Source organism: Vulpes vulpes, chromosome 8, assembly GCF_048418805.1.
Source record: "Vulpes vulpes isolate BD-2025 chromosome 8, VulVul3, whole genome shotgun sequence".
Lineage (NCBI taxonomy): Eukaryota > Metazoa > Chordata > Mammalia > Carnivora > Canidae > Vulpes > Vulpes vulpes.
In genome coordinates this window covers 59,938,544-59,963,185 of record NC_132787.1, presented here as the reverse complement: position 1 = coordinate 59,963,185, position 24,642 = coordinate 59,938,544, and the positions used below count along the sequence as shown (strand labels likewise).

The 24,642-nt window shown below is 50.6% G+C and overlaps 1 protein-coding gene across 13 annotated transcripts in view; it reads right to left on the bottom strand.

Moving 5' to 3' along the window:
* Positions 1 to 24,642, bottom strand: part of SYT6 (synaptotagmin 6) — a 66,030-nt gene that overhangs the window by 15,217 nt on the left and 26,171 nt on the right. For all 13 annotated transcript variants that reach the window (XR_012003071.1, XR_012003073.1, XR_003234356.2 and 10 more), the window contains exon 4: positions 2,878 to 2,998. Coding sequence is in view for 7 of the 13 variants with exons in the window: in XM_025994616.2 (XP_025850401.1) it covers positions 2,878 to 2,998 (121 nt within the window). In the remaining 6 variants the exon portion in view is untranslated. The remainder of the gene's footprint in view (positions 1 to 2,877; positions 2,999 to 24,642) is intronic.

Here is a 24,642-nt window from a genome sequence, read left to right as displayed (position 1 = left end):
CCGTCACTAACACAGCCACTTCTCCATAAGGTGTACACTGCCCTGGAAAGTGCCTTCAGACTTGTGGCTGCTCAAGTGCTGCCCCATTGCCTGCCATGCCCATCTCCATGCACTTTAACAGCACAGCAGAGTCCCATGTCACTAGGCTTGGAAAAATATGGCAGAGCCAATTGTCCCGGAGGCCACTAGGCAAATGCCTTGTTACTGACTGGGAAATTCTCAGCTTCCTTCTCCAACTCTGTTTACTCCTACGAGGCATATCCATTTATAAAATTCAGTGGGTGTATCTCCCTTGAAGAAACCATCCATCTTGTGATTGTCCAAGAGGCAAAGCAGAGAGATGCCTATTCCTTAGGATTCTCTAGAGCGAAAAGTTGGTGGCTTCCAGTGGGATGCTGGCTCTACGTGACCTTGGAGGCTGTTCCTCTCTAACAGCCTATGATGTTCTAGGTAGCTGAGAGAAGGAGCGTAAAGGCAGGTGGTGCATTTCAGCCCCATTGCCATGAGAGCCATCATAGCCCAGCATTTAGTATGTGTCCGGCATTGTGTTGAGATTTATATACATTGTGTCATTTAAACTTCCCACCAATGCTGTAAAATATCTATCATCATCATCATCCCCTTTTATAGGTAGGGAAATTGAGGCTGGAGAGATTCAGGAACTTGCTTCAGATTTGAACCTAGGTCTTTCTGACTCCAAAATTTACATTTTAAACCACTAGACTCAAATCAGTACAGACCAGATGTGGTGGAGATGGGTGGTTTTACTTACTCACCACCCTTGTTGTGTCCTGATCCTTCTGATTATTTTGTATTATGTCATCGTTCCAGTGGATGGGCTTAAAGAATTGATGCATGACTAGTTAAATTGAGGAGAATAGGAAGACCCTCGGGTTTGGGGGGTCGATGTTATAGAAATCAAGAAGAGGCAACAAGCTCCATTCACTCCCTACTTTGGCCTAATATCCAAGCAGTCTGGGCTGAAGGCAATCTCAAACTCATCCTCACAAACAGGAGATCTAGTTTGAGAGGCCCCTAGCACACATGCCCCCACTGTTTCGCCCTCTGACAAGGCTCCTCAAGCTCTCAATTCATTCATCCATTCATTCAAAACATATTTATTCAATGCATATTGTGCTGCATGCACTATTCCAGATACTTGCTTACATCTGTGGACCAAACAGAAATCCCCAACAAAAAGAGGACCCCTGAATTTCCAGAATCAAGTGGAGATTTAATAGTAGATTCCAAACCCAGGTAGAAAAGAGGGTCAATTGCAAGAGGGAGATTAGAATTTAGCATGAGAAAAATCTCTTTCCCCCAACCCTCTGATGTGGAACAGCCGTTATGATTACCTCAGTGGCTTTGCCATAAGCTCCCTCTCTAGCACATCAATTTAATTACACCAAAGAAGATAGTGTGGGGACTTAGGCAGCAAAATCCTATTTCCCTCAGCAGCCTTGAGAGTCCTCAGTGAATTTCTGTCCCTGGCATAGACTTACTTTGGATATTAAAATGAAATCTACATTGCCTGGATTTTTGGAGGAAGCCAACTTGCTGGGGCCTGAGAGCTTTGCACACGTCGGAAGAGGCTCTTTAAGCTCTTCCTCGTATTCCCCCAAAGTGCAGTGGGAGCTTCAGTGGAAGGAGAGGACTTAGGGTGGGCACTATCTTGGGGAGCATCTGGCCTGGAAGACGTGAGTGCTGCACAGAGACAGTGGGGGCTGGGAGCAGAGGCTCCAAGGGACTCAAAGGGACAACAAATACATGTTACTTCAGCTCTTTCCAGCTACCTTTCCCAAAAATCTCATTTTTCAAGGTCTAATACCTTCTCATCTTCCAACTACACTAGGTTGCACCTGGGCCCGGGTAGTTGCAGCTGGACCATCCCTTCTTTACGATAACTGTGATGACACTAAGGAGTTTTCCAGGAAAAGAAATAATTAATGAATAAAAGATCGGCACCTCTGGAGTAGTTTTATGCTGGAAATCTGATTCCTCAGAAGAGCCTCTTGGGTGATGGGTCTAGGGAAACAGGCCTTTTCCTATGTCTGCAACTCCGAGTGCAACCCAGACTATTCTGCACGTCTGCTCTTTGGGAGACTTCACCCCATTTCTCTTCGTGGGCTAATGTGAGCTGATAGGGAGGAAGGAGGCTCCTGGGACTCAAGTTACCCCTCTGTTGTATCAAAACTCAAATAGCTTCTCTGACAGCTTAGAGAATCATGGAAAAGGATCAGTCTGTGCAGCGGCCCCCAAGCAAGCATGTCCTCGGTTGCTAGAATAGGATTTCTCGTTCCTGCTGTACTTAGCAGCATTCCTGGTGCTGAGGCCAGGGCTGGGAGCCCTGCAGGAAAAACTCAGATACAAATGTGCTTTGCTTTGCTGTGGCTTTGCTCCCTTGACTGGGCCTGCAGGGCTGCCGTTGGGCTGTGCGGATCTACAAACATTTACACAAACTTGACAAAACCCTCGAAAGTGCCGGGGCCACATGTAACGAGAAAGCTTCCTTATTTCTTTTCCTCCTATGTGTTAACTTCTTATTCTCTCTCTCCTTTGAGGGAAAATGATAGTAGTAGCTAATATCTACTGAGTGTTTATTATGTGGCACAACAGTAAGCACTTACATGCACTAACTCATTTATCCATTAAAGCAACCTGCCAAAGTTTTTTGGTTTTGGTTTTGGTTTTTTCAGGTTAGAAAATTCAAAGCATTACACAGCAAGGAATTGGCAGAGCTGGAATTAGAATCCAGAGCTGGTGCTCCTCTTCTGAGAATACTGCCAGTTCTTTCCCCTCCTCTCTAAACTCTTTCCAAGTCCTAATGTCTGGGTGGCTGGAAGACCACATGGCAGGCCACCTGGGGAGGAGAGGTACCTGAATAGCCTGTGATGTCCATCGCCTTGAGGTTCCGACATTTGATCACCGTGAGGGTGAGCCTGCCTGCTGTGGGCAGGTAGCACAAGGAGAACATGATCTCTCCCAGGTCCACGCTTTCCTGCAAAGAAACAGACGAGAGGGCAGATGAGGGGCATACAGCTCTCAGGGCCGCTGCTGCCAGCCACTCGGGTGCCCAGGAGAACATTCTTTGAGGCAGAGTACAAGGTTTTCTGGACCCAAGGGTCTGGCCTCCATGCTGGGAGTAACTGGGAATAAAAGACAATGATAACAATATTGCCTCTTCCGTAGAATTGCTCCTTCTCAACTCTGCTCAGATTCTGGTCCTGGTCCCCGCCACCCTGCTTTGTCCTGACCTGTCCTACATGTGCGTCTCGGTTACAGCCTCCGGACCAGCCCTGTTCCCCTCCAGCTCACCCATGGTCCCCTTGACTCCACATCCCAGCCCCTTGCCTGTCTGTGGTCATGACAGTGTACTGGCAAGACATGCTCGGGCTATCCGGGGCTCTCTCCCAGCAGGGCTGCATCCAGTCCTCAGCTCAGCTCTTCCTCACCAGCCCCTCTGGCCAGCAGCTTCCTCACCTCTCTGGAAGCCCACCCAGTTGCCTAACTTCCAGGCCTCTGCATGAAAGCACAAGCAATCGTGTCGTCGCTCAGGCCATGCTGCCGACCAAGATGTATGCTCCCCACCCCCGGTTTGTGCAGGTCCTGGATCCACCTCGTCTTTTTCCCTCAAATGTGATCATCCTTCAAAAACGACCCTGGCAGAGTATGCACTCTGCTGCCTCTCCTGCCCCTGGCAGGTCCCAATCCCAGGAAGTTTCTCAGTAACAGGGAAGAGGAAAACTTCAAAGAGGATAAGCATGTCTGTCTGTCAAGTTAAGCAGCACTTTGCCGGGCTGCTTCCTCACTTGATGAAGGAGGATGCTGTTGCTGCGAAACCTCCCCCAAGCTCTGAGGCTGGTCTGGTGCTCCCCAGCCCTGGGGGGAAAGATGGGGGCAGGGTTTGGGGTGGCTCTGATTTCAGATGGAGCTCTTTGCTCATTTCATTCATTCATTCAGCCAGTCAATCAACAAATGTTCACTGAGCACCTGCTGGGTGCCAGGTGTTGTTCTGGGTGCTAGAGATATGGGAAAGAACAACACACATTCACACACGCACGTGCACGTGTGCCTTTACAGAGCTTCCATTGTACTTGGACAAGGAAAAGGAAAAAAGGTCAAAAGTTATATGATAAAAAGTATCAAGGAGAAAAATGCAAGGCAGGACAAGGGGATGTGTTATGCTCACAGGGGATGCCATAGATATTGACATTTTAGACAGGCTGGCCAGGGAAGGCCTCCCTGAGAAGGCAACGTGTGAGAAAGAGAGCAGTCAAGGGTGACACCAAAGTTTTTGTCCCTACTCCTCACAAAGAACTTCCTTCCCTGGGGACTCCTAGAGACACCTGACACCTGGCCCCAACTGGAGAAGAATCCAAGACTCTTCCATCCCCTTCCAGAGCAGGTGGTCCCAGTGCTCTCTTCTGGGTGGAACTGGTACCCACCCTTGCCCTAGCAAAAGATCCAGTCTTGGTCTTTATACTCGCCCCCACAGTTAAACCCCAGAGTAGCGGCAGGTGAACCATACCAGGGCCTCAGGAGGGGTTCTGGCCACAGAGCCAGTGAGCTGAGACCCACACCCCTGAGCTCTTACGCTTGCAGCCACCTGTAGGGCAGGGAATACTGTCCTTCTTCCCTCCACTTCACAGATGGGAGGAGCTCAGCGTTCAAACACAGGTCTAAGGCTCTGCCCAGGCTTACATAGCTGGTGGGAGACACAGCTGGATTCCCAGCTCTTAGGAGAACACTCCTTGCACACGCTCTGTCTTGGAGCACCTTCCAGCACACCCAGGCAGCACCTGAAAGTAACCCTGGCTCCTCTAGACCTTACACCACACAACTTCCTACATTTGCTCATGTATCTGCCAATTCACATTTACTGAGAACCTGCTAGAGGCATCATGCTTTGTGGAGAGTATATAGTTCCCCCTCAACACACACACAGTCCAGTGGGGTACACCCATAAAAAGGAGATGCCAGGATCCCCATCTCCCACAGGAGTATCTCCTGTTTTCCTAGTCCCTTAGTCCAAGGAGGGAGACACAGGAAACAACCCTGTGGCATATTGTTGAGGGAGGGTGACCTTCCTCTTATGCAGGGGTCCCCAGTGTACCTGGCTGAAGGTTCCATCTCTGAGGCACCGAGATACAAGGAATGGGGGCAGGGTGGCTCCCTTCATTTCTCTCATAACCGTCCCAGGCTCATTCCTGCCCAAAGTTAGAGAAACCTTTCAGACTCAACGACAGCAAGAAGAACTAATGATCTTGTGTGTGCACCATGTGCCAAGTCTTTGGTCAAAAGATCTCAGTGAGTCTTACCATAGCCCTATAAGGCACGTGCTCTTACTGTCTCCACTGCAAACAGGAGGAAAGGACTGTTTGGTGAAGCTAAGTAGCTCGCCCAAGGTGAGTAACTTGAATGACCAGTGCCCTGGTGCCAATTTATACAGATCAAGGCTGCTGCTCAAACACCCCCGGTGGCTCCCCTTGTTCAGCTTCTGGAATTGAGATCCATCTTCTTAGCTTGTACTGAGGTCCTGTCTTACTTCCTCACCTGATCATTTCTCTCCATTCCTCTATGCCAATCCTCTGCTCCACAGGCTGATGTAGCTTTGGTCCCTTTTGCAAGAATGTTCCTCTTCTTGTCTTTGCGTAGACAGTCCTATGCATCCTGCAGGTGTCCTTACCCAGGGTCCAGCCCACAGACAGCATCTCTCTCCTATGCCCCTGCAGCACCTTCTGCCCCTGAGCCACTAGGGGTTTCCAAGTCGCCCCTCTGCTGCTGCCATGCCCTCCCACTAGCATCTGGTGACTGGAAGCCCCTTTGGGGCTAGGCTTTGCTTTATACCTACTCGTGCTCCAGAGGTGTTCAACCATCAGAGAAGCACCGGTAGAAGTACATGGCTGTATCTTTAGCCAGGAGAGCCCTGGAAGGAGTGGTTCTCAATGTCAGTGTTGCCATCAAGGTAGGGCCTGGGAAGGAATCCTGTGGCCCCTCTGAGGAGAGCAGTTTCCCTTCCATTATCATCCTACAATGCAGAGTGGCACTTTTAAGGGCTGTCTTATTTGGGGGGGGCATCCAAGTTGATTTGTTTATGAACTTAGGAGACTTGCTTAGTGTTTGGGAGATCTCTTGGGGTAAATGGAATCATGTGCAGCTCTATGAACTGCTCTCAAGGATGGTTCCCTCCAGGGGAGCCCCGAACCAGCAGGACCCCCTCGTTTCTGCAAGGGAGCCCTTTCTTGACATGACAGTGGCAGCTGGGCAGCATGTAGGTGCTGAGTCTTTAGGGTGGTTAGCGGACCCCCCTACCTCCACCCTGGTCTCTGCTCCTGACTATAAACTCCTTTCTCCATCCATGGTAAAGGGAATGGGCCAAGATCTACCCATGACTTGCAGGCAGAGAGAAAATAGGGGCCAAGGGGCCCGAAGCTGGGCCCAGGACCTTCTGCCGTGGGTGACTGGGCCTCACTGGGCCTGACCACAAGTTGGCTGCCCTTGGCTCAGTGGATCGAGGGGACATTTACCCTTGTACATGCAGGCAGCAGAGGACTGGCTTATTTGATAAAGAAAAAAAAAGAGGTTATTTTTGAGTAAATAGAGGGACCAGGGGTTGAGCAAACAGAGTCAGCATCTCCTGGCAGCCACCTCCTTCTCTGGGAAGCTGGGCCTCAGCTCCAGACCCGTGGGTGGCCTTGACAGGTCCTTGCTCTGCCCCACCCACCCCCTTTCTTAGGAGGTTTTGGCCCCAGATCCTAGACTCATTGCCAGCCTTTTATCCTCATTAGTGATGCTTGAAACTTTGGCTTTAATAAAACCAGGGTGACCAGGGACTGCAGAACTACCCACACATTATTGCTTTCATCTTCACTTGCTGTCAGGGGAGGCCGCCTTAGGGCCCCTGGTTAGTAATGAGCTCCCCAGTGATGGAGAGGTCACCTCTGTCCAGAAATCGGCAGAGGCCAACTTGGCCCTCTTGACCACTAACCTACAGGCTGATGGGGGCAGATCTGGGACCAGTGGCAGTTGGCTTTATGTCCTGAGTAGTGTTTGGAGGGGGCAGACCTGCTGCCAGGGGAGGGAGAGCCAGGGTGCTGGCTCCTGGAAAAGCCTGTCCTTAGGTGCAAGCTGTCCACCTAACTTCAGCACTCTCCCCCTGCCTGTAGTGCCCAGGTGTCTGGGCAGTAATATTCTTAAAGTCCCATCCACTGCCTACCATTGCTCATGCTGGTTCCCCAGTAGGCTGTCTGCAACAGCTCACTGAGGCATTTCCATCTCTTTGATGGACTCACATAGCCCTAAGCAGAGAAGAGAATTCTGATCTGTGGGCTGCCCAGGAAAAAGCAGTGAATTGCAAGTCAGGAGACTTGGGCTTTAGTCCTCCAGTCACCAACCAGCCGCAAGAACTTGGGCACACCATTTCACATCTCTGGGCTTCAGTCTGTAATATGAGAGGATCGTCCTGCCAGCCATAAAAACCATAAAAACCAGGTCCCTTCCTGCCAACCATAAAAAACAAGGATTCACACTGGAAAACCTACCACCTACATCTCTAGTTGAGATGGCTTCTGGATGCCTGACTGCTATCTATTGCCCGCCTCAAGGAATCTAGCAACTTCATCTTGAAATCCAAATCCTCTTACTCCTTCAGTCCCCGCTGCCCCCACATGTTTTATTTTTTTCCACGGCTAGCCTTCTTCTCTTCCTCCCAGATAGGCAATGAGTGGCGTCAATGCTCCACATCTGTCTTGGGAATCCAGGCTGAGCAAAGCAAGAATTGTACTTCCCCATCTCTTAGAGAACACTTCATGTCTCTTAATCATTAAGTGGCTTGTCTGAATCTCTCCTCATCAGCAGAGAAGCATCCGCTGTACTTTCAGAAAGGCCACGGGAGACCTAAAAAGATCTCTGAAACATGGGGCAGGAAGTGCTGTTAAGCTACCCTAGGTCAGGGGGGCCTGGAACAGAGACAGGGTGGAAGCCAATCGGGCTCCAATGGGTAGAAAAACATCCAGTGAGCAATCCCTCTGTGAAGGCTTGAGGCTTGGAATCAGGGGTAGAGCTGAGTCAGATATGGGGGCTGGCACTTGGGGCTGGGTATGTGCCCCCAAAGTACCACAGACCACCCTCTTCCATAGCACAGGCCACCACCATCACTTTCCTGTTGCTTGTGGAGATTATTTGATAAATGCTGTGTTCTCCTGAGATTGTGGGCTCTTTGAGGGTAGGGATGGGGTCTGGTATCATTCATCATCATACCTGTCATGTCTTGGCCAGTGCCTGATCCATAGTAAAAGCTCGGTAAATAGTGGTTGATGAGCGAAAAGTTGAAAATAGGGATTTGGGGTCAGGCAGCTCTGGGTTCAAGCTCCAGCTCTGATGTTTATTTATGAGCAGTGCAACTTATTTAGCCTTTCATAGTGTTGGCTTCCTAATCTGTAAAATGGGGCTAACAGTATCTACTTCTTAGGGTTTGTTGTTAGGATTAAGTGAAGTCATTTGTATAAAGTGTTTGGCATAGTGCCTGGCACAGAGTAGGCTCTCAGAAAGCACTAGCTGCTATTATAATGATTACTTTATAATTACAAATATTATAAATGCCTCACAGTTTAGGGACAGGGGAGAGAAAAGCATAGAAGGAAGTAATACATTGGTCTGATCAGTGCTTTAAGAGAGGCGTGGGCAGGATGTGGGGGAGTGGAGGAGGGAATAACCAAGTGCCCGGGTTTGCAGGGTAGGCTTCCCAGAGGGAACGTGATATTCTATAGAGTCCAGCAAGGTGAGCAAAGGGAGTTTGCTAGCAGAGGAAAACAAGTGAGGACCTTCTAGGTAGAGGGAGGGGACACGAGAGGTTCTGTGTATTAGAAGGTGAGAAGCAGGGTGGGGATTGAAACTGTCCAGGGCAGGCTTGGAATAGGGCAGGGACCTCCCTGGCTGCCTCATGGCCCCCACTGAGGAGTCTGCCCTGGGACCTGCCCCACCCAGTTCACAGTGTCACACCTTCCACTCAGACACCCACACCGGAGACCAATTTCATGGATGTCATTCATTTGTTACCCACCTACTAAAGGTTCGTGAATATGGGGAGACAGTGGTGACAAGACAGACAAGGTCCCAGCAATCCAGGAGGCTGTATTCCAGGGAGGGGAGACAAAAATAAACTAAGGAAGAGAGTATCCAAGGGCAGTGAATGAACTGGGGACATGACAGGGGGGTAGGGAGGGCGGCAGGTAACATGTTAGAGTGGTCAGGAAGGTGGTCAGGCCTGAAAGAAGGAGGGGGTGGCCAGCCACCGAAAGAGGGAGGGGGTGGCCAGCCATCAGGAAGAAGAGGAGACAGCGAAGCAAGCCCTGGGCCTGGAAACATGCAGGTTTGGGGCAGTGAGAGGTGGCCACTGAGCTGGAGAGCCTGGGGGACCAGAACAGCACAGGACAAGGGGTCAGGAGCCATGGGAGGCAGGGCCAGATGTCAGAGACCTTGAAAGATGTTTGCATTTTATTCCCTGTGTGAAGCAGAGACCTCAGCAGGCTTGTGGAGAACAGAGAGCGGGGGGGCGAGGAAACCCGAATGGGCCAGTTCCTGCACCCCTCACAGACTCCACACCTAGCCAGGCGAGCTGCTGTGCCTTCCAAGTGTCCCCCCAACCCCCAGCCCCGACCCTGGGGCCTCTCTTCCCCTCCCCTCTGCACAGTCTTAGCTCTGACCTGCACCACTCTGGCCTGGACCTTGGCGCTTTCTGATCTCCCCTCCCTGCCTATTCCCTCTGACCTACCCTCCTTGCTGTAAATAGGGGGGCTGTTCTTCTGCTCCGAATCCTACAATGGCTCCCCATTTCAAATCCAGTTTGTAGATAGAAAACCTCCTCTTCATCCAGAAGTGCAAATATATAACAACAGATAAAAAGAGGCTCAGGGACAGGGCCTGCAGGACTCCTACCTTGAACCTCTCAGCCCACCTCCTTGAGCTGCCAGGAGTCAGCCAGAGAATCAATATAGGATCAAGCCACACTCAAGTTTCTTCGTGGCTTTTTTTCCAGCCATCCTACTTTGGGAGCCCTACCGCGGGCCATTCTGTCCTTAGCTTCTAAACATAGTAAGCCGGATAGTCTTCACCTAAGTCTGCGAGATGGGCACTGGTACTGTCCCTGTTCTCTACATGGGGACGCTGAAGCACAGCAAGGGCGTGCAATTGGCCCGGGACACACAGCAAATGGCAGAGCTGAGGCAGGAACCCAGGCTCCTGGTTCTGATGCCCACAGCTTTGGCAACCACACTGTCCTCCTCCCTAGGACCCCCTACTTCCCCAAATGCTCCAGGTTCTCTCACTTCTCTGTGCCTTGGCCCTGTTCTGGCCACTGCCTGAAAGAATCTGTCCCTACCGCTGACCACACACATCTTTCCAGGTCAGGTGCTCTCTTCCCTCCTCCGGGGTGCCTACTCTCACTCCCCTGGTGTGACTTGGGAGTCCCCGCCAGCCATCCTGTCACAAATGCCTTGAAGCCAAGGCGGGGTGTTTTGAAGACACAACCAGGAGGTCCTAGTGATCTGCTGGATGATGGGGCTGCAGAGGAGGACAGACTGACACACTGTCCGCCCAGCACCCCCAGGGCTGGCTCCACTCCCTGCTGGGAGTGGATCTGAGGGGGGCGGGTGTTCTTCTTCCCTGGCTGCCACCAGGGCTCCCACTGTGAGTGCTGCCAGGTGGGGAGGGACTGAGGGTAGGCTGGATCCCTCCTCACCCCTCCTCTTGCCTGGTCTCCTGGGCTCTGGGGAACTTGCCAGGGGTGGCGGGGGAGGAAGGGGGGAGGCTGAGGTGGAGGGCTGACGGGCTGCTGTGATGCTTGCACTCCCTGCGGGGTTCCATCCATCCCTGAGTTCCATCCCTGCCTGCTCTCTCAAGTGCCTTCTGCCCCAAGGGCTTTGCAGCCCTATGAATAAACGATCTGACGGGATAGAGGTGCCTTGAATGAAGTCAGTGGACTCCAGCTGCAGCCTGTGGTACAGACCCAGAGCCCTGGATGGCCCCCGGGGAAGCAGGAGGGAGTGGGTGAGATCCCCGGGCTGGGCTGGCTCACTGGGACCTTCAAGAGATTAAAGCCCATCAGCGGGAGGCAAAGGTTTCTGTAACTGAGCATCTTCAGGGAAACAGATGGTTTTATTTAGGAAACTTTTTCTCAGCCTCTCCTCCATGAACCTGCCCTCGAAAAGAGGTTTAGTGTTTCACAGGCACCATTACTTTTGGGCAAATATCCGTGAGTCAGAATCACACCGGGAGGTACAGATCTCATCTTAATGACTCTTTAAAAGGTGGGTGGAGAGGGAGAGGGGTTTCGAGGGGGTGGAAGGAGCTTGAGGAGAGGAGAGTTTGGGAAAGTTCTAGAAGAGATGGAGTTGATGCCTGGTCAGGCTAGAATGTCTGCTCCATGGGTGCTTGTCCATGGGAGATCAGGGGGCCAGGGACTCTGCTCTGGTCCTCCACTGGCGTTTCATTAATGACAGAGAGGAATAAATGGCACATTAATGAAGTTAACGATGAGAATCTGTCTTCATTTCTTGCCTCCAGTTGTCCTGCTGTGCGGCTGTCAAAAAGCTGTCAGTCTCCCCCGGGGAGAGGACAGGCATCTCCATCTCATCTCCAGTGAGTGATCTGACCTCTGCCCCAGAGCAGGGTGTTGGGGGGGCGGGGGGGGGGGCTCTTAGCAGGAGGGAAGATGCCCAGGTGCCAGGGAGATGATCTCCTGGGGCAGCGGAGGGACATTTCTGCAAACAGGTCCCCTGGGGGATGCCAGACTGTTGGTCTGGGCCACGGGCACATGCTTGAACCGCCAGTGACGGGGGCTCTAGCTTCCTTGTTTCTTTGCCGACCTGAGGGTTTAGGTCTTCCCCCACCTCCTGCTCCAACACAAGACAATCCCTTGGTCTTACTATGGTGTGGCTATTCAGTGAAGAGGCGCTTTGTAGCCTTTCCCATAGTTGACCATCTTACTCTGGAGCACCCACTTCCTTCAGGCCTCCTCCCACCTGTCTGGCTTCTCCCTCCCAGTTTCTGCTCCATCCTCCTCCCATCCTGCCTCTAAACAGTGGAATTCTAAACACTCATTCTCTCTCTCTCTCTGCTCATCCATAATGTTAAAGCCCACTTTTATTCTCAGGACTCCCAAATTTATGGCCCCTCTCAGACCTCTCTTCTAGACTCCAGACGCATATATCCAACACGAAGTCTCAATGTGGACATCTCACAGAAATCTAAAATCTCTCAGATGTGTAAAGGTGAACTTTGATCTGCCATGTACATCCTCCCCTAGTTTTGCCCAACTTGGGAAATGGTCCCTCCATCCACCCAGTTACTCGAGCCAGAAATGAGACATTAATGTTGATGCCCGCCTTTCTCTCTCTTTTTTATGTAGTTCATCACCAACCCCGTCAATTCCACCTCCAAATTCAGTCTCAAGCCTGCCCACTTCTCTCCCTCTCTAGTACCACACAGAGGGCAAAACCATCTCTCACCTGCCCACTTACAACCACCTCCTAATGGACCTCTCCGCTTCCCTGTGTTCACCTGTCCCACTTTCCACATGGCAGCCAGAGTCCTCTTTCAAAATTCTAAAGTGAAGCACGTCACTCTTCTGCTTAAAACCCTCCAGTGGTGTCCCCTTGCACTAGGAATAAAATCCAAAACACTTACCAAGACCTACAGGGCCCTAACTGATTAGGATCCAAATCTTCACTCTCACCCTCCCACAGCAACAGAAGAGTTCTGGGGTGCCCTGCTCCCAGGACTCCGCATATCTGGCTCTCTCTGTTTAACCATTCTTTCCCCAACTCTTCACATGGCAGGTGTCCACTCACCCTTCAGGTCACTTCCTCCAAGGCCACCCCCTTCTCTGGACTGTGTGTTCCCAAGGGATAGGGACTGGGTCCGTCTCACCAGGAGGGAGACTTGGGTGAAGTAAACCAGGTGCCCAGAGTACAAAAGGGAAGGAGGCCCTCACTCTCAGGTTCATGCATGCCTCTAAGAGTGAGGACCTCCTTACATTTTGCCCCCTAGTTACCTTGTCTCCCTTACCCTAGCCCTGGCTCTATATTTTACTCACCACTATATTCCTAGGACTGAGCACTGTGCCTGGAATATAACACGTGCTTAGCAAATAATCATTGAATGAATGAACAACTTAGCTTTGTGGTCCGCACCTGGTTAAGAAGGTGGGTTGGTGACAGGTGTAGACCTTGGTTAACCTCAGTCTCTGGTCTATCCAGGAGTGTCCCCCTGAGGAATGAGATGGTTTCAGGGTTGAGCCACGTAAGATGTTCCTTGGGGTGTGGTCTGAAACTCTCCTGTACTGGCCCTTCCTCAGGGGAGGTAGAGGTTGGATTCTTGAGCTGTGCCCAAGACATACTAAGTCAGAATCTCCAAAGGTGGGTGTGAATGATTGAGAAGATCCCCAGGTGATTCTTGTGTATCAGCAGTTTATAGCATGAGGGGATTCTGTGGCCACCCTGGATCAGACCCTAGTAGAAGAACCACAGTGAAATGGAACATCCTCAGGGAACATAAGCAAAGTCATTCAATATCAATGCCACCAAAAAAGTTGGGATGCTGGAAGGGCCTCTTCCCTTTTGTTGGGTGCACACAAGGGTTCTGATGGATCAAAGCCATGCAAGGTCCTCCTGGAGCGGCATGCTCACTCGAGCTCTTCACCTTTTCTCTATGTACCACATGTACACTGGATAGCTACATTTTAGCAAGAAGGCACCTGTCCCAAATTTAGAGGGTTTAAGAAGCCCGGGGAGGGTTTTAAAGATGTCTGATGTTAGTCTGTAAATACCCCTATTGCAGTAGTTTTCCAAGTGTGTTTCCCTGACCAGCAGCATCAACACCACTTGGAAGTTGCCAGAAATGCAGATTATTGGGCCCCACCCTCACCAAGGTGAGGACCACTGCCGTTTCCAGTTAGAAGAACCAATTGAGCATGCACACTCTGGCCAGGATTTTGAAGTTTCTTCTACTTCTTTTAACCTACTTATTTTGGTGATCAAAGCCAAAGACAAGAGAGAAGGAGACTAACAGATATGGAGCATCTGGATACTTAACCTATTTTTTTTTTCATTTCATTCATACCACATTCCTCTGAAGAGTCGATGATCATTGTCATCTTGAGGTTCAGAGAGGGTCAGTAACTTGCATAAGCTCTCAGAGTGATTGACCAAGTCTGGATTTGGACTCCTGTCTGTTGACGCTGAAGACCTTGCTCTTCTCCACCATGTCACTCAGCCTGCTCTGGAACTGAGCATGCTCCACTCACTCCCCTCCACCCCACCTGGAGGAAGCTGGACTGGTGGTAGACAGAACCCCTGGGCCAGAAGTTCTTGTCTCCATGCAAGGACCTTAGGCTGTCTCTACACAGATCTTCCCACCTGAGCTAGGATGCAGACACGAGGCCTGGGACTGGGAAACCCCTATATGAAGTTTGTCTCCTGCAGAGTGGGAGCTATTTTCCTCACTTTCGTTGTCTTGCTCCCTTAGGTTTTGAGGTGGGTGAGGGGATGGTTTGTAGTCCTGTGGGCTTATTAGAGAGTTGCAGGTGTCATATCGGGATTTATTCCATTGATGTGGGATCTTTGCAGATCTAAGCAAGACAACTCTAATTGCATTTTCTAGACCACAAGAGACCACAGGTGATTGGTCAACTCATCCAGTTGTAGCTTCTAAGCAGGACTCCACTATGCTGAACAATGAAGCCCTCTGTTTAAAATGTCTTACTCACACTTTTCTCAGTATCCTACCATCTTAGAACTCAGGAAATTCTCTTCAGTGTCCAACCCACTGCCTCCCATGTATGCTGTTCTCTCGCAGTTCCCATCTATGACTTCATCATGATGCAGACATTATGCCTTCAAGGTCTGGAAGACTATATTAATTTTCACCATCTTCTCTTCTCCAGAGCCAAGAAATTCCATTTCCTTGGCCTTCTACAGTTTCTAGGCATTTTAGTGGCCCTGATGTAGACCCACAATAATCAACAAGGAACTCTCAACTGGGGGTCTGGTGGAAAGCTGGGGTCCTTGCTCTTCATCCAAACAGAGGGGAGGGAGTCACTAGTCTGCCTCAAGGGAATTAGTATAAACAACCCCAGGGGGTAGTACATGGGGTTTGGGGCAGAACCTCAGGTTCAAATCCCCACTCTTCTATTTTCCAGCTGCATGTCTGTGAAAGTCATTGAACTTCTCTGACCTTGTCTGATTGTAAGCATCAGCCATCCTCAGGGTGGTGTCCCACTGGGAAGCTGCTCTAAGCCCCTGATCTGGAGACATATGAGGAGAGCACAAGGTAGACTTTATCAGCTGCTGGCACAACCAAGATGCACATGCAGCAAGCACACAGTCTGTAAAACTCTTACTCTCCAGCCACATTGGGGCAGGTAGTGGCCCTGCAGTCACTGGGCAGGCTAACCAAAACCCACCTGGTAGGCTGAAGGGCCAGGTGTGTCCCCTGGACATATGGGTCAGCAAGAGGAGAAGGAGGAGCAGCCACCTTGAGCGTGTCCCTGGGTGAAGGGGTGGAGGGTGGCAATGAGGACCTCTTCTACCATGACTTTCAAAGGCCAGCTCCTGGCTTCAGGATCCATAGAAAGCTGTGCTGGTTTGCAGGCAGCCTCTTTCCTCTATTCTCACTTGGGCTTCTCCACCCATCAGCACTTTCAACAAACAAGGTTAGGGAAGACATCTCATGGGGCTTCTCAAGCTGCAGCCTCCAGCTCACATGTCTACAGCATTAGGATGAACTTAGAGCTAAGAGGCTTGGGATCTAATCACAACTGTGCTGCTAACCAGTAGAATGATCTAGGGCAAGTCACTGTGCCTCCCTGAACTGTTGTTGCCTCAACTGTAAAATGAGACCATTGTACCAGATGACCTCACCTTCTCATCATGAAATGGAGAGAACTAAGGGGCTGAATGAATGTGTGGGCTTTACCCCCCCCCCCCCCCCACAGGGCAGATTCTTCAAGCATTTCTGCAAACTTTCGCACCCCTTCTTACGGTGTCCTGCCATGGAACTGCATCTGCCAGCTGACGGGAATGGGCTTCCACCATCTTCAAGCTGCATTGTGAGGACACGTCTCTGGAGGGAGAAACAGGCAGTGGGGGAGGAGGCTGAGGGAGAGGGAGCATGGCTCCACAGCCCCTGGAGATGCCAACAGAGCCCTGCACTGGCTGGTTGCTCTGCATCAGGCCCAGGCCTCTCTTCCCCCTCTGCTCACCCAAGAGCACAGTGATGAAACACCAAATTAGCTCCATTATTGTAACTCCTCAAAAAATCATAGGTTTCATGTTATGCCAGAGGCAGCTAACATCTCCACTGGTGAGCCAGGGACACCGATGGCTATCTCCTCCCTTCCAGGCACCAAGTGTAGATGGCAAAAACATGATAAGGCTCTGGCGAGGCAGCCCTGAGGGTGGGGTCCAGGGATCCCAGGTGCCTGCCTGCCCCCACACCAGAGCCATGACTAGGGGTACCCTAGCGCCATAGCACAAGTTCTTCCTTTGTTCCCTCTCTGAGAGGAACTGCCCCATGGCTTTGAATGAGCCTGGAAGGGCCCAACCTGGTGTGGAGGCAAGGCTGGACCCCTAGGCGAGCTGGCCTCAGCCCCTAGGGTGGGCATCCCCCAGGCCCCTCTGGCTGCTGGTGTTGCTGCTGCGGAGGGCGGCTGCTTCCTAGCTCACCACCTCTCCAGCTCCTCTCTCAGGCCCCCTGTGGCTGCCCAGAGTTTCCTGCCCTCCCAAGAAGGAAACCAATGCTTCCTTCTTTCCGCCTCCTCCGTCCCCTACCCCCATCTGCTTCTCCTCTGGCCACAGACAGAGCATATCCTGTTCTGTAAGCTGAGGCCCCTCTTTCTCAGGTGGGAAGGACCCAAACTTGAAGAGTGGAAACAGGGCATTCCCAGGCTGACCCAGGCCCCTTCCTGCCAGACCTGGTGATGGGAAATGACCGAACCTGTGTTCACTGCCATCCACACAGCCTACGGCTCTGCAGAGCACCCAGCAATGCTCTCCTAGCCCAGCGCCTTCTTAGAGACAAGGGTGGGAACTAGGTCTCTTTAAAGAATTCTTGACCATGCTCTTCTGCAGTTAACAGTTTCCCAGTAAACCCCCCTTCGTGACAATCAATGTAAGAGCTCAAGGGGCCTTGGATATTATCAAAATCCCTTCTCATTTTACAGACCAGGGGAACAAGGCTTTGAATGGCTGTGTGGCCCAGGCGACACTAGATGGAGTTTCCCTGATTCCTACACTAGATTGGAATTCCTTTCTCTCACTTTTCAGTTTCACCCTGCATGTATAAATGAAGTACTTACTATATGAAAGTCAAGGGCTACAGGGGATGTACAAACAAATGAGACCAATGGGTGGCAGAGGAAAGTCAAGAGCCCCAGATTCCAGGGACTGCCCACCTCCACCACAGTCAAGGAGACTGTGGAAGAAACTTCCAAGATACCACTTGTAGCTAGCATTCACTGAGCGCCTGCCATATGCTGGGCACTTGGCTGAGAGCTCTGAGTGTTTATGGGGTAGGAATTACCCTTACCCACATTTTACAGATGAGGAAGCAAGCACAGAGATAGTCACAGAGATATCAATCAGAGATTTTGACTCAAGAGGAGGGGCATGTGGCTCAAATTCACACACCCTGTTAATCGCCAGGCCAAACCAGCTTGCTTTTCTGAAAGGTTGTCATGGGGACCAAATTCATTACACACATCACCCAATGTTTGTGTTTCCCCTAACACTTCTGGAGTCCTGATTCCAGCACATGACAGCGCTTTACGTACATTATCCAGTTACTCATTCTCATAAATCTTTTTAAGAGAATCTCAATTGTTGCAACAACTTTAGGAACTAGGTCTTATGATTACTGCCACTTTGCAGATGCAGAAACTGAGGCCTATTAGGGTAATAAGGTTTTGGAATTCAAAGACCATCCCCTGGACAGACCCCATGATATTCATTATTCTCTCCTGTGCTAGGACCAGGAATAGCTTTGTTTTCCCAGAGCACTTGGTCTGTATTCACTTCATGGACACAGAATTCTGAGACTGTGTTTCCCTCTTCGTGTTAGCTGCTAGGATGCCTAAAGTCAAACATGGGCTTGCTCTGGACAGTGGACAGGAGGGCATGCATGTTGTGTGGTGGCCTCTCTGAACCTCATTTTTTAAAAAAGATTTTATTTATTTATTCATGAAAGACACAGAGAGAGAGAAAGAGACATAGGCAAAGGGAGAAGCAGGAACCCGATACGGGAATCAATCCCGTAACTCCGAGGGATCACGTCCTGAGCCGAAGGCAGACCCTCAACCATTGAGCCACCCAGTGTCCCTGAACTTAATTTTGACTGTCTTTCATGGATCCTTTTGCTACATTTGTCAGATGTTTTAAACTTAGTTTTAATCGTGTTATAGGTCTTGTGAGCTGGCTAAATCCTTTTTGGAGTAGCACAAAGTAACAGACAAAAATAAATGAAAGTTTGTCTTACTTGCTGGGCAAACTTCAGACAGTTCACTTTGTCTCTCTTAGCTTATTTTCTCTATCTGCAGAATTAGGATAATGCCCCTACAAAGACATGCTGAGGATTAAATGAGGCGATGTGCACAAAGCTCTGTAAATTCAGCCACGCTATATAAAGGCAAGCCAGACCTGCTGGTAACAGTGTTATTAATAACAAGACCAGTCCCTGCCCCTGGGTACCCCCATCATTCAGAGTCTGGATCCAGGGATTGGTGAAGAGGGTCTAACGGGCTAGGACCCCGTCTGAGATAGTGGGCAGGCTCCCACAGCGGTGATGGGTTTCGCAGCGTGGCCTGACGCTGTCCTGATGGGGGGACAGAGCCATACCAGACCTCACACCCCTCAGACCTGGAGGGAGGCCTGAATTGGAGCTGTCCTTGCTGCTCTGCCAACTGAGGAGCTGACTGGGGTCCCCCAGGGGAAGGTTACCGATTCACCATGAGGTTATAAGGCTCCCCGGAATCCTACAGGGATGTGTCCGCCTCATCACCAGGGAAGAGGAGGCCACGGCCCCTCCTACTGCTCACACCTCAGGTAATAAGGGGCTCACTAATAATAGATAAGGAGGGACCATGATCTATAAGTGAGAAGGTAGGCCTGGGGCCCACCAGACCCGTGAGCCTAGCTTGACTATCCCTTGGACCTGCACACCTAACGATATCTTTCCTCCTATTCCCCGCATACCTCCTTCCCTTCTTCTCAGCCTTCTTCCAGAATCACTTAATCCTAGAAACTTGCAGGCCCCACCTAGCCTGTGCATCAGCACTCTCTGAGCCTCCAGCACATTCCTGCCTCTCACTGCATCCCTGTGATCTTTCTATGCAATAGGACTCTGGTTTTCATCAATGCTGGTTATCTTAGGACAATGGGCTTATGGTGAGTAACATTTTTTAAATAAAGATTTTATTAATCTATTCATGAGAGACACAGAGAGAGAGGCAGAGACACAGGCAGAGGGAGAAGCAGGCTCCTCGCAGGGAGCCTGATGCAGGACTCGATCCCAGGACCCCGGGGTCACGCCCTGAGCCGAAGGCAGATGCTCAACCATTGAGCCACCCAGGGATCCCAGTAGTATTTCCTTTTTTGGGTGGCTTTCTGTATTTTCCAAAATATCTAAAACAAAATAGTAATAATTTGCTTTGAAGCAAGGAAAGGTGAAAGATATAACAGCCATACAGCTTTTAAAGAAAATGATCTGTTTGGGTTCTCTGTTCTAGCGCTTTAAAGCTGCGTGACTCCAGAAATTTCCTCAGTTTGCCTCATCTATAAAATTGAAATACTAATTTCATACCTTGCAATGAGGCTAAATGAGGCAGTAAACTCGGACCGGTGCCTTAGAAACATGTTAGGTATTGCCGCTGTTCGCATTGGCAGCAATGATCTACAGAAAGAATGTGGGAAGGCCCTTTCTCATTGATATTTAATACATCCTCACCACAACCTTGTGGAAGACTGGTTAGTTCTCAGTTTTACTAATGAGGAAATAGAGAGGTGAGGGGATCTATCTGAGGCCGCACAGCAGAGACAGGATGCATGCCCAGGTCTCCTGACTCCAAGTCCTATTTACCTGTAAGTCCTTGAGGGCTGGCCCCAGGTCCACCAAATGCCTCATGGGTCCTGACTGACAGGCCGGAGGGGACCGTGTGGCCTTCAACAGATGTACTTCCTTATCCCCAGCTTCCTCATGAGTGAAACTAAAGAGATACTCTTTATCCTCCTTTATCAACACAAAGGAGACACAATTCAAAGCAGAAGCAGTGATGGGCTTTTTATCTATCTATTTATTTTTAGTGATGGGATTTTTTTCTAATTTTTTTATTGGAGTTCAATTTGCCAACATACAGCATGACACCCAGTGCTCATCCTCCCAAATGCGCCCCTCAGTGCCCATCACCCAGTCACCCCAACACCCCGCCCACCTCCCTTTCCACTACCCCTTGTTCGTTTCCCAGAGTTAGGTGTCTCTCATGTTTTGTCACCCTCACTGATATTTTCACTCATTTTCTCTCCTTTCCCTTTATTCCCTTTCACTAATTTTTATATTCCCCAAATGAATGAGACCATATAATGTTTGTCCTTTTCTGATTGACTTATTTCACTCAGCATAATACCCTCCAGTTTCTAGTGATAGGCTTATTATAACCACCTGCATGGGTATATATAATAAGCTACGTGATTTTTAGGACACCAGGTCTTCCCCCAGATTATTATTTTCCAAATATGGTTTCTTAGGGCAACTGAAAGTATTCCACTCTGGACAGCCAGAGCCCTCTGAGGAAGGGAAGTGACAAAAAAGCTGATCAAACAAGCTTGCATCAGGGACTCAAAGTGTGTGTGTGTGTGCACACGCGTGTGCAGGACTGCCTGCTGAGGTCAGGCCCATACTGGAGGTGTCAGGACACTCTGCTGAGAATCTTCCTTCTTGTCTCACGCAAGAAAAAAACCATTGCTCAGCTCAGAGTTTCTGCAGCAAACAGTGTCCAAATAGGGTTGGGGGATTATTTTTCCCTAGGGAACACTCACTCCCTAAAGAGAGCTGGGTGTCTGCCCAGTCCTGGAGAGGATTTACTAATATATTAAAAAAAGAAGAAGAAAAAAGCTCTGTCAGCAAGAACTGGAATTACAAAGGTGTTCACTGCCTGCCTTTCCCTTTGGCCGCTTTTTCTACCCAGACGTACCAAAAAGGCCCAGGAGCAAGAAGGAAGTTTAGTCTGCCTGTTTCTCCCCTTTAAAAGCCACCTTGGAGGGGCTCTTGGGTGGCTCAGTGGCTGACCATCTGCCTTCAGCTCAGGGTGTGATCCCAGGGTCCTCGGATCAAGTCCTGCATCGGGCTCCCCACAGGGAGCCTCCTTCTACTTCTGCCTGTGTCTCTGCCCCCCCCCCCATGTGTCTCTCATGAATAAATAAATAAAATCTTTAAAAATATATATAAAAGCCACCTTGGAGCCCCTACCCCCACCTTCAAAATACTTGTCAAGGGTCAGCCCTCCCAGGACAGATCGCCAGCTCCAGGATCCTCCCCAATCATACCCCTCTTCCCCGCTGTCCTCAAGCTCTCAAAACTTAAGCTTGCTCTATGGGCCTTCCCCCCTGCTCTGCCACTTTCTGCTAACTTGCAGCTTACACAGTAGGGAGGGCTCCTCAGGGTGTCACTCCAGCTGGGGCTTTGGAAGGTGACACAGATGAAGATGGTTTCTGAGATGAGGGGGAAGCATTTTCCAGTAGGTTCCTCAAGTCACAAAGCCAGCTGTCCCCAACGTTTCAAGAAGGGCAGTGCTTATCGTGTTTGCATGACACACCACCAGAGCTGTTTTTCTCTCTGGAGGTTGGACTGACTCTAGCATGTGGTCCAATATGTCACCACCAAGATGTGAGTCAGTCAGAGGCTCTCAGAAGGAGTGGACTCACTTGGGAAGCCCGTAGAGAAGGAGCCCCACACCAGTGCTCTTTGAGGCGGTGGGAGGACCAACTGTTTCCATGCTGCCCCATAAAGACATGGCTCCCTTATTTAGAGGGAGGGTCTCCAGAGAGGCCAAGGTGAGGAGGGGCTGAAACCCTAGGAGCTGGAGAGAACTAATTGCCCAGGGCAATTTAACACGGGCCTTTGTGCTTTGAAGCTTAGTCTAGAACCCTAGCTCCCTACTCCCCACCCCACCCCCACATCCCCTTCTTTCCTTCTGGGTTTTCTCTCTGTCCTTTCTCTCTCTAAAGCTCCAAACCAAGTGCAGACCCCAATCTTCTCCATTCCTGGTTCCCATAGCACCCGTCTCTTTTATTTTTAAAGAATTTATTTATTTATTCATGAGAGACACACAGAGAGAGGCAGAGACACAGACAGAGGGAAAAGCAGGCTCCCTGTGGGGAGCCTGATGCGGGACTCGATCCCAGGACCCCGGGATCATGACCTAAGCCAAAGTCAGACACTCAACAACTGAGCCACCCAGGCGTCCCCTGAGTCTTATAAATCATTGAGTGGTAGCCCCGTAAGTCTGGGACAACCTTAGAGGCCCCTGGGTTTGTCTCTGGCAGCTCTCTGGCCATTTCTGGTGAGCGGCATCCTTTCTTTGCTCAACATTTATCTATGGTCTCTTCACAGCCTGTATCCTTCCTGGCTGAGGCTGCATGCAAGGCATCTACCAGCCTGAGGCCTCCCTTTCAGGCTCATCTTGTGGGAAGAGCTGCTTCATCCTCAACCCACTGGCAGGACTGGGGGTGTTGAGAGGGAGAGTGGCTTTCCCTCTCCAACCTTGGTGGTAACTCCACTTCGCACCTACCCCCCCAAGGAGGGACCTCTTCATGCACATACAGGGACGGCCCCACATGCCCTTGCAGGGGCTCACAGGATCCCAACGGCCATAGCAGTTCTCAGGGAATAAAAGAAAACAAATGTTATTTAAAAACACAATTGCCTTCTCTGGAAGGTGGAGCCTGGTAAAGGCAATCCACCCATCTCAGGGTTCCACTGCTCCTGGAGAAGATGGCCCATCACCACTCAATTGAACACCCTGTCGGGTTTTGAGAGTTTGAAGATGTAGCTGGAATGGGGCCCAGGCCTAGGAGCTGGAGAGAACTAATTGCCCAGGGCAATTTAAAGAGGGCCTTTGTTTGTGCTTTGAAGCTTAGTTTAGAAGCTGGGGACGGCTCAGAGGAGCCCAGAGAAAGATGAGAGGCGGCACTCTATGGGAGGCCTGGTGGGAGAGCCCTTCGGGGCAGCAGTCTGCTGTGTCATTTGGAGTTCTCCACTGGGTAGTGGGAGGAGAAAGACCCAATTCTCATGACAACAAACCTCCAACTGAAGCACAGCAACTCACTTTGTGTTGCCTGGGGCGGGGTGAAGCTGGGCTTGTGTCCCATGACTGGGTCAGTGAAGGAAGAGTCACCAGAGGCGGAGAAGAGGACATTTAGATGAGGCAGAAAATGAAGTGTCAGAGGGGAACATCTGCTTTCCCACGCCAAGCAGAGGCAGGACCTTGAGGAGAGCCCCCTTTAGCCAGCTCTTGAGAGACAGCAGAGAGGAGGACTGAGCACATACAGCGGAGCCAAGGCACCTGGGTTTGATTCCTGACTCCACATCTCCTTGGCTTCGCATCCTGGAGCAGATTGTCTGAGTTTCCTCACCTGGAACCCGGGGATGCCAACAGTACCCCCCCGCCCCCGCAGGGGCGTGCTGGGGATTAACAGTAAGCTTTGTCACTTAGAGCCTGGCACATAGGAGGCATAGGAGGCAGAGGTGCTCACTTCCACCTACAATGGGATTCCATACAGACAGTAATCTGAGCCCTGTTCCCCCACCCTGGCCCCTCACACCCTACCCCTGCCCATCCTGCCCACCTTCATGTGCTTTCTGATCACAATATAAATGAGCTCTGGGAGAAGCTAGAGTCATAGTCGAGGATACTGGAGCCTCCCTGAATGCCAGGCTGTGCCAAGTCCAGCCAGTCTTACCCCAGCAAGGTAAGAGCTGTAAAGTGACAGACATGGGCGTCTCCTGAAGCTGTCACCGGTGTTCCTCGGGCCATCAGATCTGAGGGCAATGCTGACCAGAACGAGGCGAATCTTCAGCCTCCTGCTTCAGACCCTCTAGCATCCCGGGGTGCTCTTCTGGCTGTAATTTCTCATCCCTGTGCCAAGTGGACTCTGCAGAAAACACTCCATCCCCAGTTTTGCTACAGCCCTAGAGAGACCCACAAGGTCTCAAAGACTTTGACCAGAGAGGAAAGCATTGACTATTTATGGAGAATGAGTAGGTGTCAACTCAGACATGAGAGGAAAATGTGGCCAGGGATAACTGATGAGGATAAATGGGGACCAGACGGCCACAGGCTTGGTGGGAGAGTGGAGAGGGGAGGTGGTCTGCTGGAGAGGCCACATAGTTCTACACAGTTGCCGACACTAAAATACCCTAAAAATATGCTAGTAACGGGTCCTGGCTGACCAGGACCCTACAGCTAGCTTTGCCTCTTTCCTCTTCCAAAATAGAAATATTTATGTGCAGTGGGGAGGCTTTGAAGTCAAAGTCACCTGGCTTAGGGTCTGAGGCATTTTCATAAATGGCCTCTCTTTCTTCCTTGATTTTTGTGCT